This window comes from Pectinophora gossypiella, chromosome Z, assembly GCF_024362695.1.
Source record: "Pectinophora gossypiella chromosome Z, ilPecGoss1.1, whole genome shotgun sequence".
Taxonomy (NCBI): Eukaryota; Metazoa; Arthropoda; class Insecta; order Lepidoptera; family Gelechiidae; genus Pectinophora; species Pectinophora gossypiella.
Window position 1 is genome coordinate 2316214 of NC_065433.1, and position 23785 is coordinate 2339998.

Here is a 23785-nt window from a genome sequence, read left to right on the forward strand (position 1 = left end):
CATAAGGTTCTAAAGCGCCCACTGCAAATTGGGCTTTGGGGCTTGCGCTGAAAAGCCACATTGGTGTGTTAGGAGGATTTCGCTGGAATTTTCCGTGTCGGTGGCACGTGTGGTGTACGGCATTTATTGACGGAGGAGCAGTCCCTCCCACTGGAGGCAAATGAAATTCCACCTGCTATAAATACGCTCCCTCTGTATTGGTACGCAAAAAACCGGATGATCTTGCATTTCGCCAATGCAGTCCAGCCTAAGTTGAAGTTAGATTTGCTTTATTTGGTTGCCTGGAGGAAATCGCTTTGAGCTATAAGGCCTCTAATTGACATGTTTTAGATATAAGCCTCTTTTACATCTGCAATTGGTTCCTGTCACATTATGTTGGACCATCGCTTGAATGGCTTTATAGATCCGGCTAATTTCCTTTTTGTTGTGATTGTACCTGGTTGTGCATATTTTTGAGATTAATAGTATTATGTGTCACTTAGTGCCCAGTGGGAAGGCTTAGCTCATAAATATTACCGTCTCTTGGCCTCTATAGTCATAAACACGCCAAGTGACCAGCCATCCTGACGTCAGAACCGCTGGTCACCTTTAAATGTTATTTTATTTAAAAATACATTGGAAGCAAATGTCTAGTGACAGGCATTAGGCGGTAGTGGGCAGCAATCATTGAGCACCATTTCAACTTTAAATACGCCGACGAAATACAAGTGACCGGCGATTCTGACAGACACGATTAATAATGTCTGATCGCTGGGACTAACGGCTTCCGTGGTCCAGTGTTTGAGCGTTAGGCTCACGATCCGGAGGTCCCTGGTTCGAATCCCGGTGGGGAAATATAAAAAAAAAAACTTTTTGATCCCTAGTTTGGTTAGGACACTACAGGCCGATCGCCTGATTGTCCGAAAGTAAGATGATCCGTGCGTCATGTCAGGGGCCTTTGGCGGCTCAATAGTAATCCTGACACCAGTGTTGATGAGGTTAGTACTCCACCTCACAACTCACACGAGAGAAGAAGAAGGTGGGACTATGTGCTTTAAGAGAATAATAGTATTTTTAAAGTTCAATTAGTAGATCAAGCAATGGGAAAAAGTATGTCGTTCGATTCGCGGAACGCAGGATAAAACAGTGGAACCATGGTCAAAATAATATGAAGAATGCATCCTGTGAAACGAGATATTCACGGAACAAAGAGGACGTCTTCTCTTTGTAGAAATACCCACCCATGGTATAAAAAAAACAGGTATGCTCAATTCAATCCGCCATTGCTAACCCTTTGATGACGTATGTGTTACCAACGTGTTACCATTAAATTGGTAACATTCCAAGGACGTAAATATTATTGAAAATTAAGCGAATTACTGACTACCGTATTTTATTACTATTACTTGTCACATTATATAAAAATCATTAAAACTGTAACTCTTTTACTAAATGTTAAAAATTTCCTTGCAAAGTAAATGTATATCCATTTTTTTTTTCTTCTATTTTTATAATGTTCTGTTTTTATAATGAAGTGTCATCGTCTGAATCTCTTGAGTTGCTTATTATTAGGTATTTTGTGTGTACTATTTATATAAGTAGGTATATATGCTAGGTTATGTATATAGGTTAGGTATATATTATATTTGTAAGTATGTTATATTATTTATTTGCATGTATTTGTTGTTAAGTTGTATGCATAGTTTGTACCCGCAATCTTTCAATTATTTTTTTTACCTTTTTCCTCACCTTATGGTTGTCTGGAAGAAATCGCTTTAAGCGATAAGGCCGCCATTTGCCATGTACTTAGTTAAGAGACTTTTTGTAATTATTTCTTTTTATTTTGGTGCAATAAAGTGTATTTGTATTGTATTGTATTGTAAATATAAAAACAAATGGCCGAGGGTATTATTTTTTTACGAAATGGGATGACGTCAGCTGGGCTAACACTTTTGAGCATACCTGGTCTTCTTATACCATGGAAATACCTACCTACTAGGTCCGGATGTGACGTAGCCGTATCGACCGCGATGTTTTGCTCTCCTCTTTGTCGAGCTTTCCTTCACAAAATTCCGCTGGTTATCTCAGAGGGCTTTGTGGACGCGATGGCTAGCTCAGAGCTTTGTCTGGTCTATTTTACGTACAGCGAGGAATTCTGCTCTCTTTCCATTTGACGACGCATCCGGTATACCTGTCAGAAGCCATCTTTATTTTTGTTCTTTGCCTTTATAGTCAAAGGTTTGATTCTGTAAAGTAAAATTTTCAACATTTCGTCTTTATGAATTTGAATTTGTGTTTAGACTCACCTGGTTTCCAGGATTTGTGTCCGATTAATGAAATGGAATACCTAGAGATCGTTGCAGAAGTCAGTGTTTATTTCTAAGTTAAACACCTAAAATAGACGAAGATTTTTTTTAAGGTAAGGCAAACAAAACCCACTCATGGCACCGCATCGCTCCGACAACGTATTCTGGACAATTTACCGTCACGGTCCCGTGCCCACCAATACGATTACGTTTGTGTTGCCAACACATAATTAGGGCATCATTCTATACTAGGAATTCGAGCATATTTCCTTTGCTTATAAAAAGTTCGAATGCAACCCGTCAAGCCAGGTCTCTTTCAAGAGCAGTGTGCGTACCACTTCAAGTGGCCAGCTTCAATACGCCACAATGGCGCAAAAAACTCACGCAGCGCTATTCATATCGTTGAGCAATGAAAACACAATAATAATTCCATGTCAATCTAGGGGAATGGGTAATCAATGTTGAGTTGGATACGGCAGTTTAGTACACGGGATGCTATTTGCTCCAGAACTAGGTTTAATTTTAGCGTTTATTTTCTGTGTTTATTTAGTAATCCGAATTTCATATTTTTTCTTTCATCTAGGAAACTACCCAATTGCATTGCTAAGTGTCAAGTGACATTCAGAATTTGCCATTCAACTGTTTTAAGACAGTAGTTAAACAAAAACTTTACAAAAAGGTTATTATAAAGTTAGTGATTATTTAGAAGATATGAATGCATGGGATTAACGGTCTGAGAACTGATATTAGGCAGCTAAATTACGCAATTGTATACCAATATTTTATGTTTATTTTGATTTATTTTTTTAAAGAACGTCTAGGGCCCTGTGCTGAGGTTTTTCTTGCAGCTTTTTTCCCCGGCTATACAGGTTGTGAGAAGCTGCAGTAGTTTTAGGCGGATAAAACGTTCGTTATGTAAAAATTGACGATTCAAAGTGAAACTATGTTACCTACTGAATAAAGATATTTTTGAATTTTGAATTTGAATTTTCTTGTAGAATGTGCCGCATCATTTGTGCAGGAGCGCGCAGCAGCGCGCACGCATCCGCGCACGCAGTGCGCTTGTTTACGTGGTTGATGGCGCAAGTGGGGCTCAATGGGAGAATTGGCCCACTCCACCACAATGGAGGAGCCCTGTAGAGACAGCTCTCGACCTCCTCCACACATCAATAACATGTTTTGTCCCAACCCATCGCTCCACCCGGCGCACTTTTTACGGATTATCCACAAATTAAAATTTCAATAGACGATTCAAAAACGAGTTTGGAGTTTGTATTGGAAGCGACGGACCGACATGTTGCTGAAGCTGTAAACGGCCAAAGTATGAAACAGTCGTTACCGCAAATCGGCGTGTCCATAAACAGAAATGTGCCAAAAAGTCGTTTATCGATTACCTACTTACCACGCTCGCAACTGGCAACAATGCAAACGTTATCGCCGATGTCTGCTTGCTGAACGAAAAAAAAATTTCCAAACGAAAAAATACAATTTGTTGGGAGTCGTTTCAGCGGAGCGGCAAAATATCATAGCTTTCGTGTGTATAATTGGTGGGTGGAGAGTCGGAGGGCGGGGCTGAGGGTGAACGGGCTGCGATTGGCGCGCCGCGGAGGGGCACCAGAGAGGGCGCAGCACCCGTCACTGTGTCTCCGCTCGGCGCCGCGGCCGCATCTCCAGTGCGCGAGTGACTCTATGAAAAAAATGTTGGAGTTTTACACGAACATAAACCCCGGATTGATGCAGGATGGCATGCAGCCGCCGCTCTCCTGCGCCGGCAGAACAGGTACGTCCGGTTTCTTCTGCATTACGAGCCAGGACAGCTAGAGCGACCACATAAACATCCACCTAATTAATTAATAATTAAATTATTTTGATTGAAAATAATTAATTATTTACCCAACACAAATATTTAGTTCTCGAGTGTCACGCACAGCGAACTGGTTAAAAAGTGCAGGCGGCGATAAAAGGTTTTCAACGGTAGAGTTTGATTTAGTAATACTTTATTTAGCATATCTGTCGATGTTCATGTTCATCGTATCATATCTTAGAATTTCGTATCATAAGTGGCTGCACGTTGCCTTCTGATGAGTTGTAAGCTGCTCTGCATATCCCGTTAGGAATGACGGGCGAGAGTTTAGTATGTGTGTAGATCGTCTGTTTTGATATAAGTGGGTAAACAGGGTGTTAGTGACATCGTAACGTAAACTTTGAGGGATGATTCAGACCATGATTCTGACTTTATATCAAGAAGTTTCCGTCGCAAAAGTATGGGTCGGAAAATAATGAAAAAAAAAAACACACAAAATGTTCATAATTTTTTTGACAGGAAATTCCACTTGATATCAACTCAGAATCATGGTCTGAATCATTCCCCTCAGTATTCGTTACGGTATCACTAACACCCATACCTACTTGTATGGCTACCGTATGTATTTTCACGGGGTGTAAGTGATATCGTAACGAATACTGAGAGGGATGATTCAGCTCATTATTCTGAGTTAATATCAAGTGGAATTTTCCATCGAAAAAGTATAGAAATGAAAATAATTAAAAAAAACCATGAATTTTGCGACGGAAAATTCCACTTGATATTAACCCAGAATCATGGTCTGAATCATCCCTCAAAGTTTTCGTTACAATGTCACTTATAAAGATTTTTCATTGAATGTCTCGTGCGCCTAAAACTACTTACTGCAACCTTCTCATCCTATATAGACGAATAAAAAATAGCTGCCATACGGGATATGTATAAAATAAAATTTTTAACAAAAAAAAAACCGACTTCAAACGCAAAACTAAAAAGCAGTAAATAAATTTACTTCGCACAAAGTAATTAGTACGTATTTTCAATTAGTTAATTATTTTATAAATCTGATGCCGGTGCCAAGGAAATGCTACAACGAAGTACCGATTCATATATTTTTCAATACTGATTGTTTTGTAATTTTTTGTTTGACATTGCTTTGATATAGGTATTAAACAATATTGTGTGTACATAGTAATTTGATATTGTAGTAGGGTTGTTGTAGCATTTACTTGGCACCGACTTCAGAATTATAAATTAATTAACTAATTGAAAATACGTACTAATTACTTTGTGCGAAGTAAATTTATTTACTGCTTTTTAGTTTTGCGTTTGAAGTCGGTTTTTTTTTTTGTTAAAAATTTTATTTTATTTTACGATTTTAAGTGATGGTTAGACCGAGCAAGGATGCAGACAGACAGATTTTCTGATTTATATTCATATATAATAATATAATATATTATTAGTAGTGATCACAATTATTATTGATGAACATGTTTACACACACACACTCACACACGCGCTAACGCACACGAGCACACGCGCACGTACACACGCACACACACAGATACACGCACACACACAGACACACGCACACACACACACACACACACACACGCGCGCGCGCACACACACGCACACACACACACACACACACATGTGTATGTGTACATACACACATGTGGTTGTCAGTGGAAGCTGCTATCATACACACTCACGCATACATATAGATACAGTAGATTTCGCGTGGTTCGCTCGCTGCTAAAGCAGCTCGCGTGTCCTGTTTATTCGAAACTGTCCCTCTTCGTATGGCGGCCATCTTGTTTTTCCGCCATTTTGTTTTATTTCACCGGCGACAGAATTTGACCAAGATTTAAATGGGTGTCGTGGAAACAAACAAAATCCAGGTGCAATAGGTTTGCCAGACCGTAGGATGTCTCCCTGATTGGGAGCAGTTTTCAAAGATGACGTTCCGATCACACCCCTATACATCATTTTTACCCCCAAGACATTTTCTGGAAAAACAAAATTTTGTATGGCGGCCATCTTGTTTTTTCGCCATTTTGTATTTTTTTCACCGGCCATTAAATTCGACCAAGATTTAAATAGGTTTCGTGAAAGAAAAATTGGTTCAGGTGTGATAGTTTCGCCAGGCCGTAGGGTGTCACCCTGATGCGGAGCAGTTTTCGAAAATCGGGAAGTATTTCCATACTTAACATGACGATTCGATCACAACCCCGATATATATTTTATATCCCGAGACATTTTCTGAAAAAACAAAATTGTGTATGGCGGCCATCTTGTTTTTCCGCCATTTTGTTTTTTTTTACGCGCTATGGAATTTGACCAAGATTTAAATAAGTGCTCTGAAAGAAATATTGGTTCACGTGCGATAGTTTTGCCAGGCCGTAGAGTATCTCTCTGATACGGAGCAGTTTTTGGTGACCAGAAAGTATTTCCGTACTCTACATGACGTTTTGAGTAAGCGCCCCATACATTATTTTTACCCAAACGGGCTTCTTCCAAAATCGACAAAATTTTGTATGGCGGCCATCTTTTTTTTCCGCCATTTTGTTTTTTTGCACCGGCGATTGAATTTGATCAAGATTTAAATACGTTTCGTGAAAGAAAAATTGCTCCAGGTTGTATAGTTTTGCCAGGCCATAGGGTATCTCCCTGATGCTGACCAGTTTTCGAAGGTCGGGAAGTTTTCCCGAAGCCTAAAGATCGATCCGATCAATATGACTTTACAAACGCACTAGTCGCTCCTACGATTTTTGAAAATTCCCCTCGATTTCTCTGGTCTTCCATCATCAGATCCTGACTTCCTTGACATGGGACCCCCTTGGGTATATCTCCTTTCAAACAAAAAAAGAATTATCAAAATCGGTTCATATACGACGAAGATATGCCCGAACAAACATAAAAAAAAAAAAAAAAAAAAAAAAATATACGGTCGAATTGAGAACCTCCTCCTTTTTTGAAGTCGGTAAAAACAGAAAAGCTGCAAAAAGCAGAATTAATGTTTGCAGAAGATTTTTTTATGATATAAAGTAAATAATAGTATGTAAGAAAGTTCGTATTTTTATGCTGTAAATGGGTAACTTCGAAGAACAATGTTACTCTCCACTGATTTCGGCCATGTAGTGAATGCAAAATAGATAAACATACATACATAACATAAGCTTACGATTATATCTACCTGTCTATTGTATTGGCCTAGTCAGCGCCACATCATCGCAAGATGATCTGAGTACCCACGCGTCACCGAACTTTCTGCTAGACCAATTGTAACGTGTTAGTGAAAATAGACAAACACGACGATAAAAATCACTGCATATTGGTGCTGATTCCAGTACGCACCATCTAATTTTATTTTAAGTTATACCTGTAATTCTCTTATCCGCCGAAAAGGAAAGGAAGAGGTAATCGACAGGCATAAAATTTAAATACACGTCAATTTTAGGCAGGAATTTAAAAAAAAACACTACTAAAATTTTATATTGGCCAATAAGCCGAGAGAATAGGCTACTTGACAACCTCCTCAAATGAGATACTTTTTACGAAACGTCAAAACGAAAGTTTTCTTTGGAGTTTGTGTCCTGTGACATCATCCATAAAACCGTCAAACGTCGTACCCATTGTTACTTAATCCATAAATAAAATTAGAAAATAAGTCGACAACTAATATGAGATTGATTTTTGATCATTTTAGACTAAGTAACTTCTATTTCTAGATTTGCTTTTTATTTTTTTATGATTCATCTTTCCCAGTCAAATGCCATATTAAGTTCAAGGCTGTATGGTCCTCAGATCTTTGCCTGCCTTATATAAGGCAAATTTAAACAACAACAACAACCATATTAAGTTGACAGCACACGTCAAACGGGTTGCATATCAGCGCGATGCCTATTTATATTGCCCGGGTTATTCATACCTTTTAAAATTAACAATTGTCAATCTCCCGTCTCACTCCCATTCTGTGGATAAGAAAATGACGGGTATAACTTAAAATTAAATTAGGAGATGTCGGCAGGAATCGGACCCGTTGACAGGTATAAATTAAAATAAAATTAGTTGGTGTGTACAGTCATGAGCAATATCATGTACCCACTTTAGAACCCTGTCGCACTATCATATTTGACATTTAATAAGGCTCACAGTTTAATTTGTCAAAAAAGTTAATGTGACATGGTTTCAAAGTGTACACATATTAGTAATCGTGACCGTACTGGAATCATCACCCGATGACGTTGTAAAAACGCAATTAAGAGCAAAATATTCATAAACCGCGATAAAATTCAGGATGTTAAGAAAAACCAGGGGGGTTAAAAAGGCCATATTGAAGCAATTCATCTAAAAAAACAATATACTCTCTCTCTCTTTCTTTTCTTTTTTTTCTTTTTTCTTTTTTTTCTTTTCTTTTTTTTTCTCTTTTGTTTTGTATTTTGTTTTTTCCTGTTTGTGCAATAAAGTATTTGTTATGTTATGTTATGTTATACTTATTGCAATTTGACATTTGCGCATATAAAAGTGCTTTTTAGATGACTTGCTTCGATGTGGCCGGTTAAAATTACCACGTCGAAGCAATGTTGGAATTTGATATTTGCGCATATAAAATCAAGTGCGCGATGCATACAAATGTCAAATAGCAATATTGCTGTCTTAGATGAATTACTTCGATGTGGCCTTAGAGGGTTGTAGTTCAAAAAAAAATAAGAAATTATGATTGCTAAATAAAGACAGATCTAAAACTAACGAAATACATTTTTATTTATATTTAACTTTAATCTAGAAAAACGTAATAATAAGTCCGACATTTTAAATCACGTTTTTCTATCAGAAATTAGAATCATTATTCAACGTAATTATCATGGGTCCATAAACTTTGAAGGTCAATGTAACATTTTTGAATTTTGAATTTACGTCATTTCGCAAGTTGTTATGGCTGAGGAGAAGAAATGACAAGAAACTGCAACAGCAACACATCTTTTAAATCAACGAGTAAATAAATCAAACATTACTTACAAGTTATTTAATAATTAGATTATTTAATACCAGACATTTTTATCATTTAGGTAATTATTAATCTTATAATAAGTAAGTTTTTTTTTTATATTTAAAGTAAGCTTCACATGAGATTTAAAGTTATTTTCTAATTCAAAATTTTATCTGGTCTTTATTGTAAAAACATATACATACTTAATCCTAAAAAGATGAATTTAACTTAGTTAATCTAGAACTTTGAATAGCAATTTTATGTCGTCACAGTGTGCTCTTTTATACAAATTCCATAGCAATTTCATGTTTTGACGTTTATTAAAAAGTAATTGATTTGACTAGTTGGAAACTAGCCTACTATGACAATCGACAGTGAAAAAGAATGGCCCCGATTCCTGCAGACATCTCTTAATTTTACTTTAAGTTATACCTGTCATTTTCTTATCCGCCGAAAAGGAAAGGGACGGATGATTGACAGCTCTTAATTTTAGGAAGAATGAGTAAATAAATGAATAATCCGGGCGAATTTTTAGACGGTTGTTTTAGATTTGTGCTTAAAATTGACGTGTGTTCCATAAATTTTATGCTTGTCGATTACCCATCCCTTTCCTTTTCGGCGGATAAGAAAATGACAGATATAACCTAAAATAAAATTAGATGGTATTTACAGGAATTAGCACCAATGTATGGGATTAAAATTTAAGAAAATCCCATATTTTTAATCGACTTCAAAAAAGGTGGAGGTACTTACTCAATTCGTCGCGTTTATTTTTTTATTATCACTGTTTGGTTTACAACTTACGGCCCGCCGGATTTTGTTTGAAAACGCAAACAAATGGGTGAATTTTTCAATTGACTATGTTTTTTTTTAGATTACCAAAGTGATTTGTTTCAATTTAGACAAATATTTTGTAGTTAAAAGTCACTTTGCAAATATGAGCTTTAGGTTGGAAAATTAGTGCTTTCAAAGGGTATTATTATATATATCCAGTACATCCTCACTATTCGTCACAAATGCGGACGGTACCTTGCTGTTGGTCGACTTTTTTAAAACACCTTTGTCATTTTTTCAGCCTGTCTAGTTGTTAGAGCGTTGCCTCACGATCTGAAGGTCCGGGTTCGTTTCCCGATTTCAAAAATATCTTTATTCAGTAGGTAACATAGTTACAGTTTGAATCGTAATTTTTTACATAACGAACGTCTCATCCGCCTAAAACTACTGCAGCTTGTCACAACCTGTATAGCCGAGGAAAAGAAGCTGCAAGTAAAACCTCGGCACAGGGCCCTAGACGTTCTTTTAAAAAAATCATAAAATATTGTTATACAATTGAGTAATTTATCTGCCTAATATCAGTTCTCAGACAGTTAATCCCAAATCACTTTGTGAGACTGTCCTTTGTTTGGTAAAGACATTGCAGGCTTGAATCAGTTGATTGTCCGAAAAAGTGTGATGAGTCCGTGTTTTGGAAGGCACGTTAAGCCGTTGGTCCCGGTTATTACTTACTGATGTAAGTATGTAGTCGTTACATGAGTCGTGTCAGGGGTCTATGGCGGCTCAATAATAACCCTGCAGGGTTGATGGGGTTGGTAATCAACCTAACAACCCACACGATAGAAGAAGAAGACTAACACAGTTGACTCGACCATTATAGATGCGGTTTCTCCACCTATCACGTTGGTCTAACATAAATCTTGGGTACTTAGTTAATCTTGCGATGGATGTTACTCTGACTACCCCAATCGCGATATAATCGTGAAGGTATGCCAATGTGCTGTTCTTTTTAGAAGGCGGTAAAAGCGGTAGGTTCGCAGTAAAACTTGGGATTTTGTGAAATTCAACCTCTAAACGGGGTGAAAAGGGATGGCAAAGGTTGTAAACTTCTATAGTTGTAGATTGATATATCTATTTGTTGTTATCTACAATAAGAACATACGTTTTTATCTAGTGAAAATGTCTATTGTCCTTGAGAATCATTACCGCATTCATTCTTTAACTAAAACTTCTAGACACGATAGGCTTCGTAACTTATGCAACCTGCCTACAAACTACCTAAAACTAATAACGCATATGGCATGAGGACGTGGAAATACATTTTACCCGATATATTGAATAAGTTACCTAAAGACAAACAAACGGACATACTAACATAAAAACATGTAAACGTACTTTAAAGAATTTATTTATACTTGGGTTCTAAAGATGTAACGTAATGTTATGATATTATTGTAACGAGGGAGCAATTTTCATTCGCTTCTCGCATAAGCCTTATTCAGGCTGTAAATAAATCATTTGTAAAAGTGTTTTGAACAAAATAAATAAAAAAAAACTACGAATAAATACTATTATTATTACCTATTATTTATTCGTAGGTTTTTATATTGACTTATGTATGTACTTTTGTCTTAGCAAAAACTGTCACTACGACCTTTTTCTCTGCTATAACAAGTTAGATCTTCACTCGGACGATGTCGCGAGTAATGTTAGGAGAGCGGACCGTAGCAAATCCTACGTCATCGACGCTACTACTGAAGAATTCCTTGGGTGTCGGGGCGATATAATTTTATTTAGCAAATAAAACAGCAGCGTCTTGTTTGTGTGTTGTATTGTGAGAAGAAAAAGCGAAAACTCCGCAAACGAATGTATTTATAAAGTGTTTCCATATTTAAAAATCTTAAATATATTTGTAATGTTATCAACAACTATAATGTGACCAGTTTATAGTTGTCAGAATCAGAACTAGGTAGAATCATTTATACGACAAAGCGACGCATTTATCTAAGAATTAGAATCATTTATACGACGCAATTATCATGGATAAACTTGTTGAAGGGCGATTGAACATTTATGAATCTACGCTATTTCGTAAGGTGTTACGGCTGGGAACAAAATGACAAGAAACTGCAACAGCAACACATCTTTTAAATCAATGTAGGAATACATTACAAGTTAGTTAATAACTAGAGGAACACATTTAATACCAGGCATGTCATTGTTTGAACAGGCTTTCTAAAAAATAGGGTTGCTTCTTATGAGCGTTTTGTGTAGGAGGCTATAATGTGATAAGTACTCGTAAGTATTTTTTTGGTGAAATTTACGTCATATCGGATACCAAGCGATTCCTCTCAGACGCCCTGAGCCGAGGTTCGCGCCCAACTGGGCACCCTCAGGCCTGTTGTCTTAAACGTTGTACCGGGTGAGAGCCTTCAGCGCGCCCCATTTGTCTGGCCAAGTAGTTAATCTGCGGCAAATCTACAATAAGTCACGTCAAAAATAAAATAAAACTGCCGGTTGCTCTGAAAACAACATAGGTAGGTACCTAATCGAATTTAACGCTTACCGGTCATGTTTAATGTACAAATAAAGTTCTTTTTTTATACTGAACATGTCCAGTGGTGGTTCAAAACTTTTTTGTTTACCTATGTAAACGAGTAAACGAGCGGCCAATATAAAAAAAAAGCCAAATGTTGTTTGGATTCGCGCACCGACCGACGGATCCGGTACAATAGATTAGTACGGCTACTGTGGTCCAGTGGTTGAGCGTTGGACTCACAATCCGGAAGTCCCGGGTTCGAATCCCGGTGGGGACTAACCACAAAAGTCACTTTGTGATCCTTAGTTTGGTTAGGACATTACAGGCTGGTCTCCTGATTGTCCGAAAGTAAGATGATCCGTGCTTCGGAAGGCACGTTAAGCCGTTGGTCCCGGTTACCATTTACTGATGTAAGTGAGTAATCGTTACATGAGCCATATCAAGGGCGTTTGGCGGCTCAGTAATAACCATGACACCAGGGTTGATGAGGCTGATATTCCACCTCACAACCCACACGGTAAGTAGAAGAATAAATAAATAAAAAAATAAATAAATAAAAAATATTTATTTCAAACAACGCCCATAATAGTTTTACATGGCGCCGAAACATGGCCACACACGATAAATAAAATTAGAATTTAATTGGACAGTATGGAGAACTGTCAAAATGTAGGAACTCTCAACAGTGCTGCCGCCTATATTTGAGCTTCTAGTTTTTAACCTCATTAGAGTATAGAGTACTTACATACCTATATGTGTATAGTAAACACCTAGGAGGTTAAAATGGCCACATCGAAGTAATTCATATAAGAAAGATAGAAGGCAAAATTGAAATTGAAAGCAATATTGCTATTTGACTTTTGCGCATATAAAAGTAAGCGCGCAATGCACACAAATGTCAAATAGCAATATTGCTTTCTTAGATGAATTGCTTCGATGAGGCCTTTTTAACCTCTCTATTCCTCGCCAGCTATGTATCTAGATATTTTTTTTACAAATTATCAAATCCTGTCTGTTAAAATATGAAGGCTTAGGCCTACTATGGATTTTAAATGAAACAGATTAAAAACTTAAGAGAAGGCTTTGCCCTAATAAGAATATTAAATGAAAGATATTGATAACTGGAGACAAGGTACTGGCCTAAATTGGATATTGAAAACTGAAGACAAGGCTTAGGCCTATTTTGATCGTGAATTTCGAATATTAAATTTCTAAAGTCAAAGCTGTATGGTCCTCAGATCTTTGCCTGCCTTATATAAGGGGAATTTAAACAACAACATGAATAAGATAATGAATTGACGTCATCACAAAATGGTAAACTGACGAACTTTTTGTTAAATGTGGTTTAATACTGGTTTTTTGGCGGGAAACGGGAACGGGACAGTTGCTTTCTTCATTGAATAATCTAAATAATTAATACGAAGTGGTGTTTTGTGGTTAATTATCGCATTAAGTTAGTCGGAAGACATTCGCGAGTGTTATTATATCGGAGTATTCAATAAACAAAGTGTATCTGCCTATTTTCGCTTCGTGTCAAGAAGCCGCTTCATAACTCGAAAGTTTATGCGGACTTTTGAGTTAATTCGTTTGGGATTCGGAGTAGGAGTCTACTCCGAGGGTGGGGGCTTAGGTTTCATCATCATCACCCTTCATCATTTCATCAATCATCAAGAAAAAAAAAATACGTAAGACATGGCTGTATGGGCATAGTTCCCTTTGCCTTACCCTTCGGGGAAAACCAAAACAAAAAAAAATGGTTTAATACTGGCATGCAAAATCGTATCGCGCCGTGAGGAGGATGCCTAACAAGATCCAATTACCAAAGCAAGGCAGTCACAAAGGCATAGAGTTTCCAATCAACCGTGCATGTGTAATATCTGTGACGTAACTTCCGCACTACGTACTACGGGGCGGCTCGTAACACGCGCGTAGCACCATCACCATCTAGACGTAACGGTCGCTACGGCTGATTATTAATCAATACTTTGGAACTACCTATGTATTTCCTGCGTATGTTCGGGCTAATCATTGCGAACCTCTGAACAGATTTGCGTGTGGTTTTATCTGGTATAATATTAGACTACCTGAATACTAGATTAGGTTTTTTTTTAATAAATAAAAAACGTTTATTTCTTCTTCTACTACAAACAATCGTATAAACTACCATACCAACAAAAATAATATTTAAATTGGGACCGTATGCAGAAGACAGGAACCCAAACTAGGTTGACCCTGTATATTGAGATCCTGGTTTCCCCCCCACGGACGTAATTTCGTTTTTTTTTTTTAAAAAGGTTAAGAGATTAAATTAGATTAAATTTGAGTCGTTATCATTATTAAGTTATAAAATAGGTACAGAAATCAGAAATCACAATCATTTATTCAACGTAATTATCATAGATAAACTTGTTGAAGGTCAATGTAACATTTTTGAAATTACGTCATTTCGCAAGGTGTTATGGCTGAGGAGAAGAAATGACAAGAAACTGCAACAGCAACACATCTTTTAAATCAATGAGGGTACATTACATGTTATTTAATAACTACAGAAACACATTCAATACCAGATATTTTTATCATTTAGGTGACATTTTTATCTTATAATAGGCTTTTTTATATAAAGTAAGCTTCACATGAGCTTTAAATTTATTTTCTGACAAATTTAAAATAAGTATTATCTGGTATTTTATTGTAAAAACTTATACATAACCCCGATGAATTTAATTTACTTAATCTAGAATTTTGATCTTTATTTTTTTTTTGGGCAGTCTAAGTCGTGTATTACGTGACAAAGGGCAGCAATAACTGTCGGTACTATCCAGAGGCAGAGGACAGGAGTCCTAGTACCGCTTTGAAATAAGACTACTGGGCGCCATGCGCCATCCCACTCGCGTCAGACAAAGTACTGCGGGCTGAAAAGCAAGGGGAAACCACTGCCCTATTTTCCCCTGAAAAAGTGGAGAATGTTACACCGACAACATAACATAACAAATACTTTATTGCACAAACAGGAAAAAACGAAATACAAAACAAAGAGAAATAAAATTAGTACAATAGGCGGCCTTATTGCTAAGTAGCAATCTCTTCCAGGCAACCTTAAGTATAGGAGATATTGAATATTATGTAATATAGCGGTATAGTGCAGCATGGGAATACTTGTACGTTTAAAAATAAATACACTTTCGACTACATAATAATAATACACATAATTATAATTGTTATAATAAATATATCACTACTTAAACTACTACATATACTATGGAAGAAAAGGAGTAGATAGATTATGAAGATGAAGAGGAAATAGAGGTAAGGAAATGCGCCTTGACTTGCCCTCTAAAGGACTCCAATGACGACGCGTGGCGTGGAATCGACAAGAGCGTGGCTCTTAAATGAAAGATGATGAAGTCGTATTGTATGACTATTAATAATAATCGCACAGTGGCCTAGGATCGTATGATGACAACGAAGATTACAAATTGCGTGAAGTGCGAATCGGCATGCCATTTCAACGACAGGTTGGCGCGCTATTCAACGATGATTTGGCGCGCTATTTCGACATTCAACAACAGAGGACTGCATGGCAACGAGACGACACCAAAATTTATGTTCAGTGCCAGTCCGTCCGTGTACAGTCATGAGCAATATCATGTACCCACTTTAGAACCCTGTTGCACTATTATATTTGAAATTTAATGAGACTTTCGGTTTAGTTTTTCAAGAAAGTTAATGTGACATGGTTTCAAAGTGTGTGTAAGTACTATTAGTATTCGTGACCGTACTATCAGAATAGGTACAGTTCAAATCCCTTACTTTTTTATTTTATTTTTATTTATTTAAGGAAAACATACAGCTTTTATAACACATTATAAATATAACACATATAAGTAGTACAATAGCCAATCAAGTTTTCACCAAAGAATAATACCTGCTATTGGGTATTCAAAGAAAAGCAACTCATACAATTAGAGGAAAAAAAAAACCGAAAATTTATGACAAGCGTATAGTGCTCCAACGTAAAGATTTTACAATTTCTACTTTTTTCTACCTATTAAGTTTTTTTTTTCTTTTGATAGAGGAAGCAAATTTCTGAAAGTTAAGGTGGAAAATGTCTACATCGTTAAATTTAGAATTAAAAAAAACTACTTCTAAGTATTATTCTTCTTCTATCCTGTAGATAATGTCAAGATCAGAAGAGATATAAGTACTTACATTCAGAAGACCCTCACATTGGAATCCTTAGGCGGATTTGTTTATACCTATGAATTAATAATGCAACAATAAAAATATTCAAATAAGTATCTTATTTTAAGAATAGAATAAAATAAATTTATTGCTTCTGTGCTCCTTCTTAAATGTAGTTTATTATGAATATAATACCTATTAAATTATTTTTCTCTTGTGTGGGTTGTGTGATGCCTGTCGGCCGGACCTGCCGGCAGGATTGCCTGCCGGCCGGTCCTGCCGGCAGTTTTAGTATTTTTAATTTTTGTTTCTTTCTGTACTTTTACCATTCTTGTATGTTTTTTAAATAATGTCTTGCTATTTATTATGTCTTAGTCTTGTTAATCTTAAAAATTAAATTATGTTTATCTCTTTAATGTTTAGACTGACTGGGAAGTCGAAAGGGTCGCGCGTATTCTTCTTCTTTGCGAGTCGATGGCGATCGATACTAAATTTTTGCTGACCAATAATTGGCCACGCTTACGGCATTGTCAGTGGCTTCGTAAAGGTCTTTAATAGTGCAGGTGTTAGGGCACTTAGGACAGCACAAAAGGTGAGCCATAGTCTCTGGTGATATTCCACACTCGCAATCATCGCAACCATCAACCAGATATCCCCACCTGCAGAGATTATCCTTGCAGCCCGTATTTATTCGCGGGGGCCTTAACGACTTCCCAGTCCACTACATGTAATACTTTAGGATAAGACATGAAACTCTGTGTTCCTTATCTATCTATTAACTATTAAGTCTCTAATATACTCCTCCCGGGGGCGGTCTTAACCTCCGAGAGAAACTATAAAAAAAAAACCTCATCAACCCTGTCAGGGTTATTATTGAGCCGCCAAAGTTTCTGATATGGCTAAAATGGGCGGGTTCTAAGTATATTAAATATGAAATAATATTTACATGACAGAACAACAAGTAGACTCCGTTTTCGCCCGACAGGGATTCGAACCGGGCCCTCGTTTGATGATTTGCTGCCTGCATTGCTTAAGCGGTCTAATATTTTTTAGTTATTTCCAGACAATATTCGCAAATAATATCTCTACGATTGTTGTACAATTCTCACATTTTTGGTGTACCCAGGGGAAAATACATCGTAGGATAGGTACATGGTATCCGTCATGGCGTTCAACGTGTTAAGTTATCGCTTCTGACATTAGTTACGTACTTAGTCACAATAGTTTATAGTTAAGTCGGCCTGAACCACCTCTGTGGCCCAGTGGTTGAGCGTTGGACTCACGATCCGGAGGCCCCGGGTTCGAATCACGGTGGGGGCATATCACAAAAATAGTTAGGACATTACAGTTTGATCACCTGATTGTCCGAAAGTAAGATAATCCGTGCTTCGGAAGGCGGCTCAATTAGATATAACCCTGACACCAGGGTTGATGAGGTTGGTATTCTACCTCACAACCCACACGATAAGAAGAAGATAGTTAAGTCTACTTATTGGAACTAATCTGTGACATTAGCCAATCTAGTGGTAGCGGGTGTTTGTATGAAACCGAGCCGCGCCGGATTTTAGCGAAAGGGTAGAGTCAACTTCGTCGATTACTAAAAGTCGAGCTCCCGAAATGTTCTTGCGGTCTAAAAACGCCGCATTGTTGCAATTCATCTCAGCAATATATAAATAACATTCCCATTGACATTCAAAATTTACCTTTGAACAGTTTTAAGGCAGTAATTAAACATAAACTTTGTAACGTAGGTATAAGATTAGTAATTATCTAGAAGAAATGAATGCATGGGATAAGCTGTCTGGGAACTGATATTAGGCAGTCAAATTACTAAATGGTATAACAGTTTTTTTTTTTAAATGCTTAGGACCCTGTGCCAAGGGTTTTTTTTGCAACTTCTTTTCCCCGGCTATACATACACGTTGTAAGAAGCTACAGTAGTTTTAGGCGGATCAAACGATCGTTATGTAAAAAATGACGAAGGGCCAGCTTACCTAACCTGAAGATTTGACAGATCCGGTTTTTAACAGAAGCGACTGCCTATCTGACCTTCTAACCCGCAAAGGGAAAACCAGCCCAATCACAGGTTAGGTCACACACATCCGAAAATGCATTTCTCGGGAATGTGGGTTTTCTCACGCTGTTTTTCTTCACCGCTGAGTACGTGATAATCATTTATGATCCAAACATGAATTCGAAAACAAATTCGAGAATCATTGGTTTAGGCCTGTGCTGGATTCGAACCTGCGACCTTCAAAATGAGAGGCGTTCTACCAACTGGGCTACCACGGCTCTCACTTCAGTGTTCAGTCAAACAAATCAATCCACTATAAAATACTTCGAACATGGAAAACATCGAGTTTTATACCCCATAATAAAATATAGTAAACCAACTGAAATCACTTAGAACAAATGTCGGTTTATGGAGGACTCTTGCACTGGGTTAAATTATGGTTTAAAAGTGGAAAGGCCTTTTTAACCAAGGCAGCAAGTTGCTTGTAGACGACATCAAACTCGGATATGTTGAGAATATTGTATCGGAACGTGCAACACGTAATGTTTGAATTTCAGCTTCAACCGTTTTGAATATTCTATGACCAACTTCTAATGTCAAAAGTCAGCGGAATAGGTGCTTCCAGAATGCTCACAGCACCTTAACACATTACGTGTTGTGGTTTTTGAACCTCCGTAGCGCTGATAAGGATGGCATTTTCGGGACAACTTTTAATTTTGATTCTACGGATGGAATTTAAATTCATTGTTGTCAGCCTGAGCCAAAGCAAGAGTCTGTGCAATGGCATAAAAAAAATCATGTCAACTGTTTTTTCCGATACACAGTGTTATTGATAGTTTATAAAACTAAAGTTGTGTTCATAATGGAAGAATACCATGCTAGCTTTCTAAAACAATTTACAAATGTCTAGAAAGGTTAAGGACTGTGTTTTAGAATAAAAATAACACCGCAATCTTTTGACCCTTTTCATCCATTCCGAGACCTTTTTGACCTCCCCTCGTAAGTAGAGGCACCAAAAAAATCACCCTTCTACATTATTTAATAGTTAGGCTGTTCCATCCGTAGGCATTTATTCTTCGTTTAAGATTGTCAGGTCGTCGGCGGACTCGCGACACTTGCGCCTACATCGATTAAGCGTCGGCTTGGCTTCGTTTTAACGCCGACATTTTGTTCGTGATCGCTTCCCGGCCCCACCCCTGGGCGTGGTCCCCCCTCTCTTTCACACCCCCCACTCGACCTTCCCCCCCGACGTCTAAGGAGCGTGTCGAGACGCCCGATATTTTCCTGGGGACCCCATTCCGACTGGCTCACTATAGCTACTATATACGGTATACTATTGAGATCATTGTACTCTTTACGTAGTTGTATAAGTATTATAGATGTCTACTTTGAAACAGATCGATGCACCGACAGCCTTCTAATTTGCGCTAAATATTTTGGTATATCTGCAATCGCGAAATGAATTGTTATCTCCTGTTTTGTGAACCTAGCAAAATAAAATAATTACATAGATACTCTTATTGTATCTACTTACTTATAAATTGCAGGTGGAAGGCAAGAGAGAAGTGGTTTCCACTTCCCTATTTTTCCCTAAAAAGTAGCGTGGATAGGTAATGTTACACCGACAAGAGCGTGGCTCTTAAATTAGTGATGATGACTTATAAATTGATTTGAAATCCAATGGCGAATTTAATTATATGGGATCTTCCACATGCTACTAATGAGAGAATCGCTTGTTACAGAGTTGAGTGCGAGCATAAAACGGGAGAAGATAGTGGAGATATGCGAGGGTTGCGGACAGAAGATCCAGGACCGGTATCTGATGCGCGTCGGCGAGCTGTCCTGGCACGAACACTGCCTCAGCTGCTGCGTCTGCGGCTGCCCGCTCGCTCACACCTGCTACACGCGCAACGCCAAGCTCTACTGCAAGCCCGACTACGATAGGTAATCATACAACCACCCTAACCGTTTCACTGCTAATCAAAAGCGACTGTCCTTCCTTATAGAGCGAAACCGGGAGATTTACCTATGCGAAATGCTTGCGAAACGCTAAGCGGATTGCTGTGCGATAACTTTGTACTTAGAAGAGTGTCAGTTCATGTTCCTTATCCACAGATTGTTCGGGGTCAAGTGCACGAGGTGCGGCGACCGTCTGCTACCACAAGAGATGGTGATGAGAGCCCAGCAGTACGTGTTCCACATACAATGCTTCGTCTGCGTGATGTGCTGCCAACCGCTGCAGAAGGGCGAGCAGTACGTCATCCGGGCTGGGCAGATATTCTGCCGGCAAGACTTCGAGAAAGAAATGTACTTGATGCAGCACGCAGAGGATGACATGATCATCGACGATTCGGAGCGACCGCGCGACGGGCGCCGGGGCCCCAAGAGGCCGCGAACGATCCTCACTTCAGCTCAACGTAGACAATTTAAGGCCTCATTCGAAGTGAGTCCGAAACCCTGCCGCAAGGTGCGCGAGGCTCTGGCGAAAGACACCGGCCTGAGCGTCCGCGTCGTTCAAGTGTGGTTCCAAAACCAGAGGGCCAAGATGAAAAAGATTCAAAGGAAAGCGAAGCAGGAAGGCGACAAGAACAACGACAAGGACAAAGACAAGGACGAGAAGAGCATCAAGCAGGAGTCCCCGTCCAGCGAGCACGGCAACTACCTCGGCCTCGACGGCTCCTACTCCGCCTCCAGCCAGCCCCTCAACCCCAACCTGCCCTACTCGCCCGATGGTAAGTTTCTAAACGTTTACAAATGTGCAATCATCTATAATCAGCCCCGTTTATTGACAGCCCGATAAATTACTAAATACGTTGAGATACTGAACAAGGACCAATTCACAAAATCGATCGGCACACATAAACCGCTGATAAAGGGAAGTATTTTATGATAATACCACTTCATAGGTGTTTTCTTTTCCAGACTACCCGGCGCACTCGGGTGACAGTTTTTGCAGTTCAGATATATCGTTGGACGGGAGTAACTTCGACCAGTTGGACGAGGGCGCGTCGGACACTATGAGCTTGCAGAATCTGGAGGTGCAGCACCACTCGCACCCGCACAACGCGCACGCGCCGCATGAGCCGCTCAACCTGGGCACCGGCGCCGTCGTCAACCCCATAGACAAGTTGTACCTCATGCAGAATTCGTACTTCAGTACGGATCATTGATTCACCGACAGCCGCGGTGTGAGACGGCGAGCGCGCGGCCCTCTCGCCGCTCGGCGCGCGCGCTCCGCAGTCGTGGACCTGACCGTGCGCACCGCCACCGCCACCTCACACTCGCTCACCTACACTGACACCACGGCCAACAACCCCCACGTCAATCTACACAACTATTACGATGAACAATATTAGGACCGATTCCCACAACATTTTCAAAAGTTCTGACACTTTTAGTGAACACAAAATGAATTGAAATTCGCCCGCGTGCAGACTGAAGCGTAAGTCAAGAAACTATCGTGACACGATATAGCTACTTATATGAATTGTAGTTGTACATATTGTACAGAAATTAAACGTGACGTTGAATTATTTTAGAAAAGCGCTAATTTGTGTATATGTATAGTAAAAAATAAATGCACTGAAACTCAAAATAAGTAGGCATATGAGTTCAAATTGCGGTTTTAATTATGTACGGTCAGTGCCCTAACATAAGGAACCATTTTCCGTAACAGCCCGTGTACAGACGGGTTAAAAGTTAAAAAGACCACATTGAATAAATTCATCTAAAAAGACTGTATTGCGTTTTGACATTTTGTTGGCATTGCGCACTTAGATTTATATGCGCAAATGTCAAATTGAAACATTGCTGTATTCTCTCGGCAATCATCGCTTTTTTATATGCGCGCGTAAACAAAACAACCCTAATTTCTGAATTCAAATTTTGACACACGATAAATAATTGAACATGGAAATTAGTATTCCTTTGTATTCTAATAGTCATCGTATTCGAAAATAGAAGCAGTCTGGTTACTTATTATAGGTACTTGTTAGAGCACTGACTGTAGGTAGGTACCTACAATCACTTTGTAGTCGATGTAAGTGAACATATGTTTTATTGACGTGACTTATTGTAAGTTTCCCGCACAGCATTACCTACTTTGCCGAACAAATGGGTCAAGTGAACAATACCAGTCACTTTGTAGGATATCATTGCACAGTTTTGTTTATTAACCGACTTCAAAAAAGAAGGAGGTTATGTTCCATATTGATTGTGTAAATGTAGATAAGCAAGAGCCTTTGTTTTACCTTCTTGTATATATAGACAAATAGATGCTTCCATGTCGTCCTGTAAATATATAGACTAGATAAAATGAGTGTCTAACTGTCTACGTACCTACCTACATGTATTGTATTTATTTTAAATATATTATAAACTACAAAGTAGAAGTGTTGAATCCATGTTTTACGAATGTGATTTTAATACTTTATTCGCTGTGAGACTGTACAAAAAATGTTTAGAAAAATGTACCTATCACACCTAAAGAACTTAAAATGGAGATAAAATTAGTTAAGTAGAGATTTCTTTTTAATAATCAATGTACCTCCGAAGTGGTCTAGTCAAATAGTTTTATTGTTTTATTTACCAATGGTATTACTAAAATTACGTTTAGAAATGTACAAGTAAACTCTCTTAGAACATATACGGTGTAATTTTATAAATGGATGTAAATTATAATTATGAAGATTAAGAAAAACTTGTTTGATTTCTTCACATATAATTTGTATTACTTACATGAAATTTTACAATTTTAACATCTCGTGGCTAGTAAGTACAGAAAGTCGCAGCACTGCTGTTAAATCTAAACAGACCTTTAGAGACCCTGCAAAGGTAATATTTAAGTATTTACTTATTTGAAAAACCAGAAAGGTAAATAAATTACAACTGACACATTTGTCTCAATGTTTCTCCATTTTACTGGATGGAAATCTATAGGGGCTAATGTATTTTATTACTATTACTTATCACAAATATACAAATCATTAAGGTGGTAAGTAAATCTTTTACTACAAGTTCAAAATTCCTAACAAAGTAATTTAAAAACATTGGTCGTGCGAGTTAATTATTTATTATGAATTGGCAACGCAGGGTGGGATGACGTCAACGACCTTGAAATGTTAGCTGTCACTTTTGAGCATTAGTACCTGGTTTTCTTATATCATGGTAAGAATGAGATTTTTGTCATGGG

General features: G+C 38.1%; 1 protein-coding gene across 1 annotated transcript; it reads left to right on the top strand.

Moving 5' to 3' along the window:
- Nucleotides 1-3983: 3983 nt before the first annotated feature.
- On the top strand, nt 3984-21795 carry LOC126380120 (LIM homeobox transcription factor 1-beta). Its single transcript, XM_050029365.1, has 4 exons — nt 3984-4065; nt 20337-20538; nt 20710-21326; nt 21517-21795. The coding sequence occupies exons 1-4, from the start codon at nt 3984-3986 to the stop codon at nt 21762-21764; spliced, it is 1149 nt and encodes a 382-aa protein (XP_049885322.1). The 3' UTR covers nt 21765-21795.
- The last annotated feature ends 1990 nt before the right edge of the window (nt 21796-23785 follow it).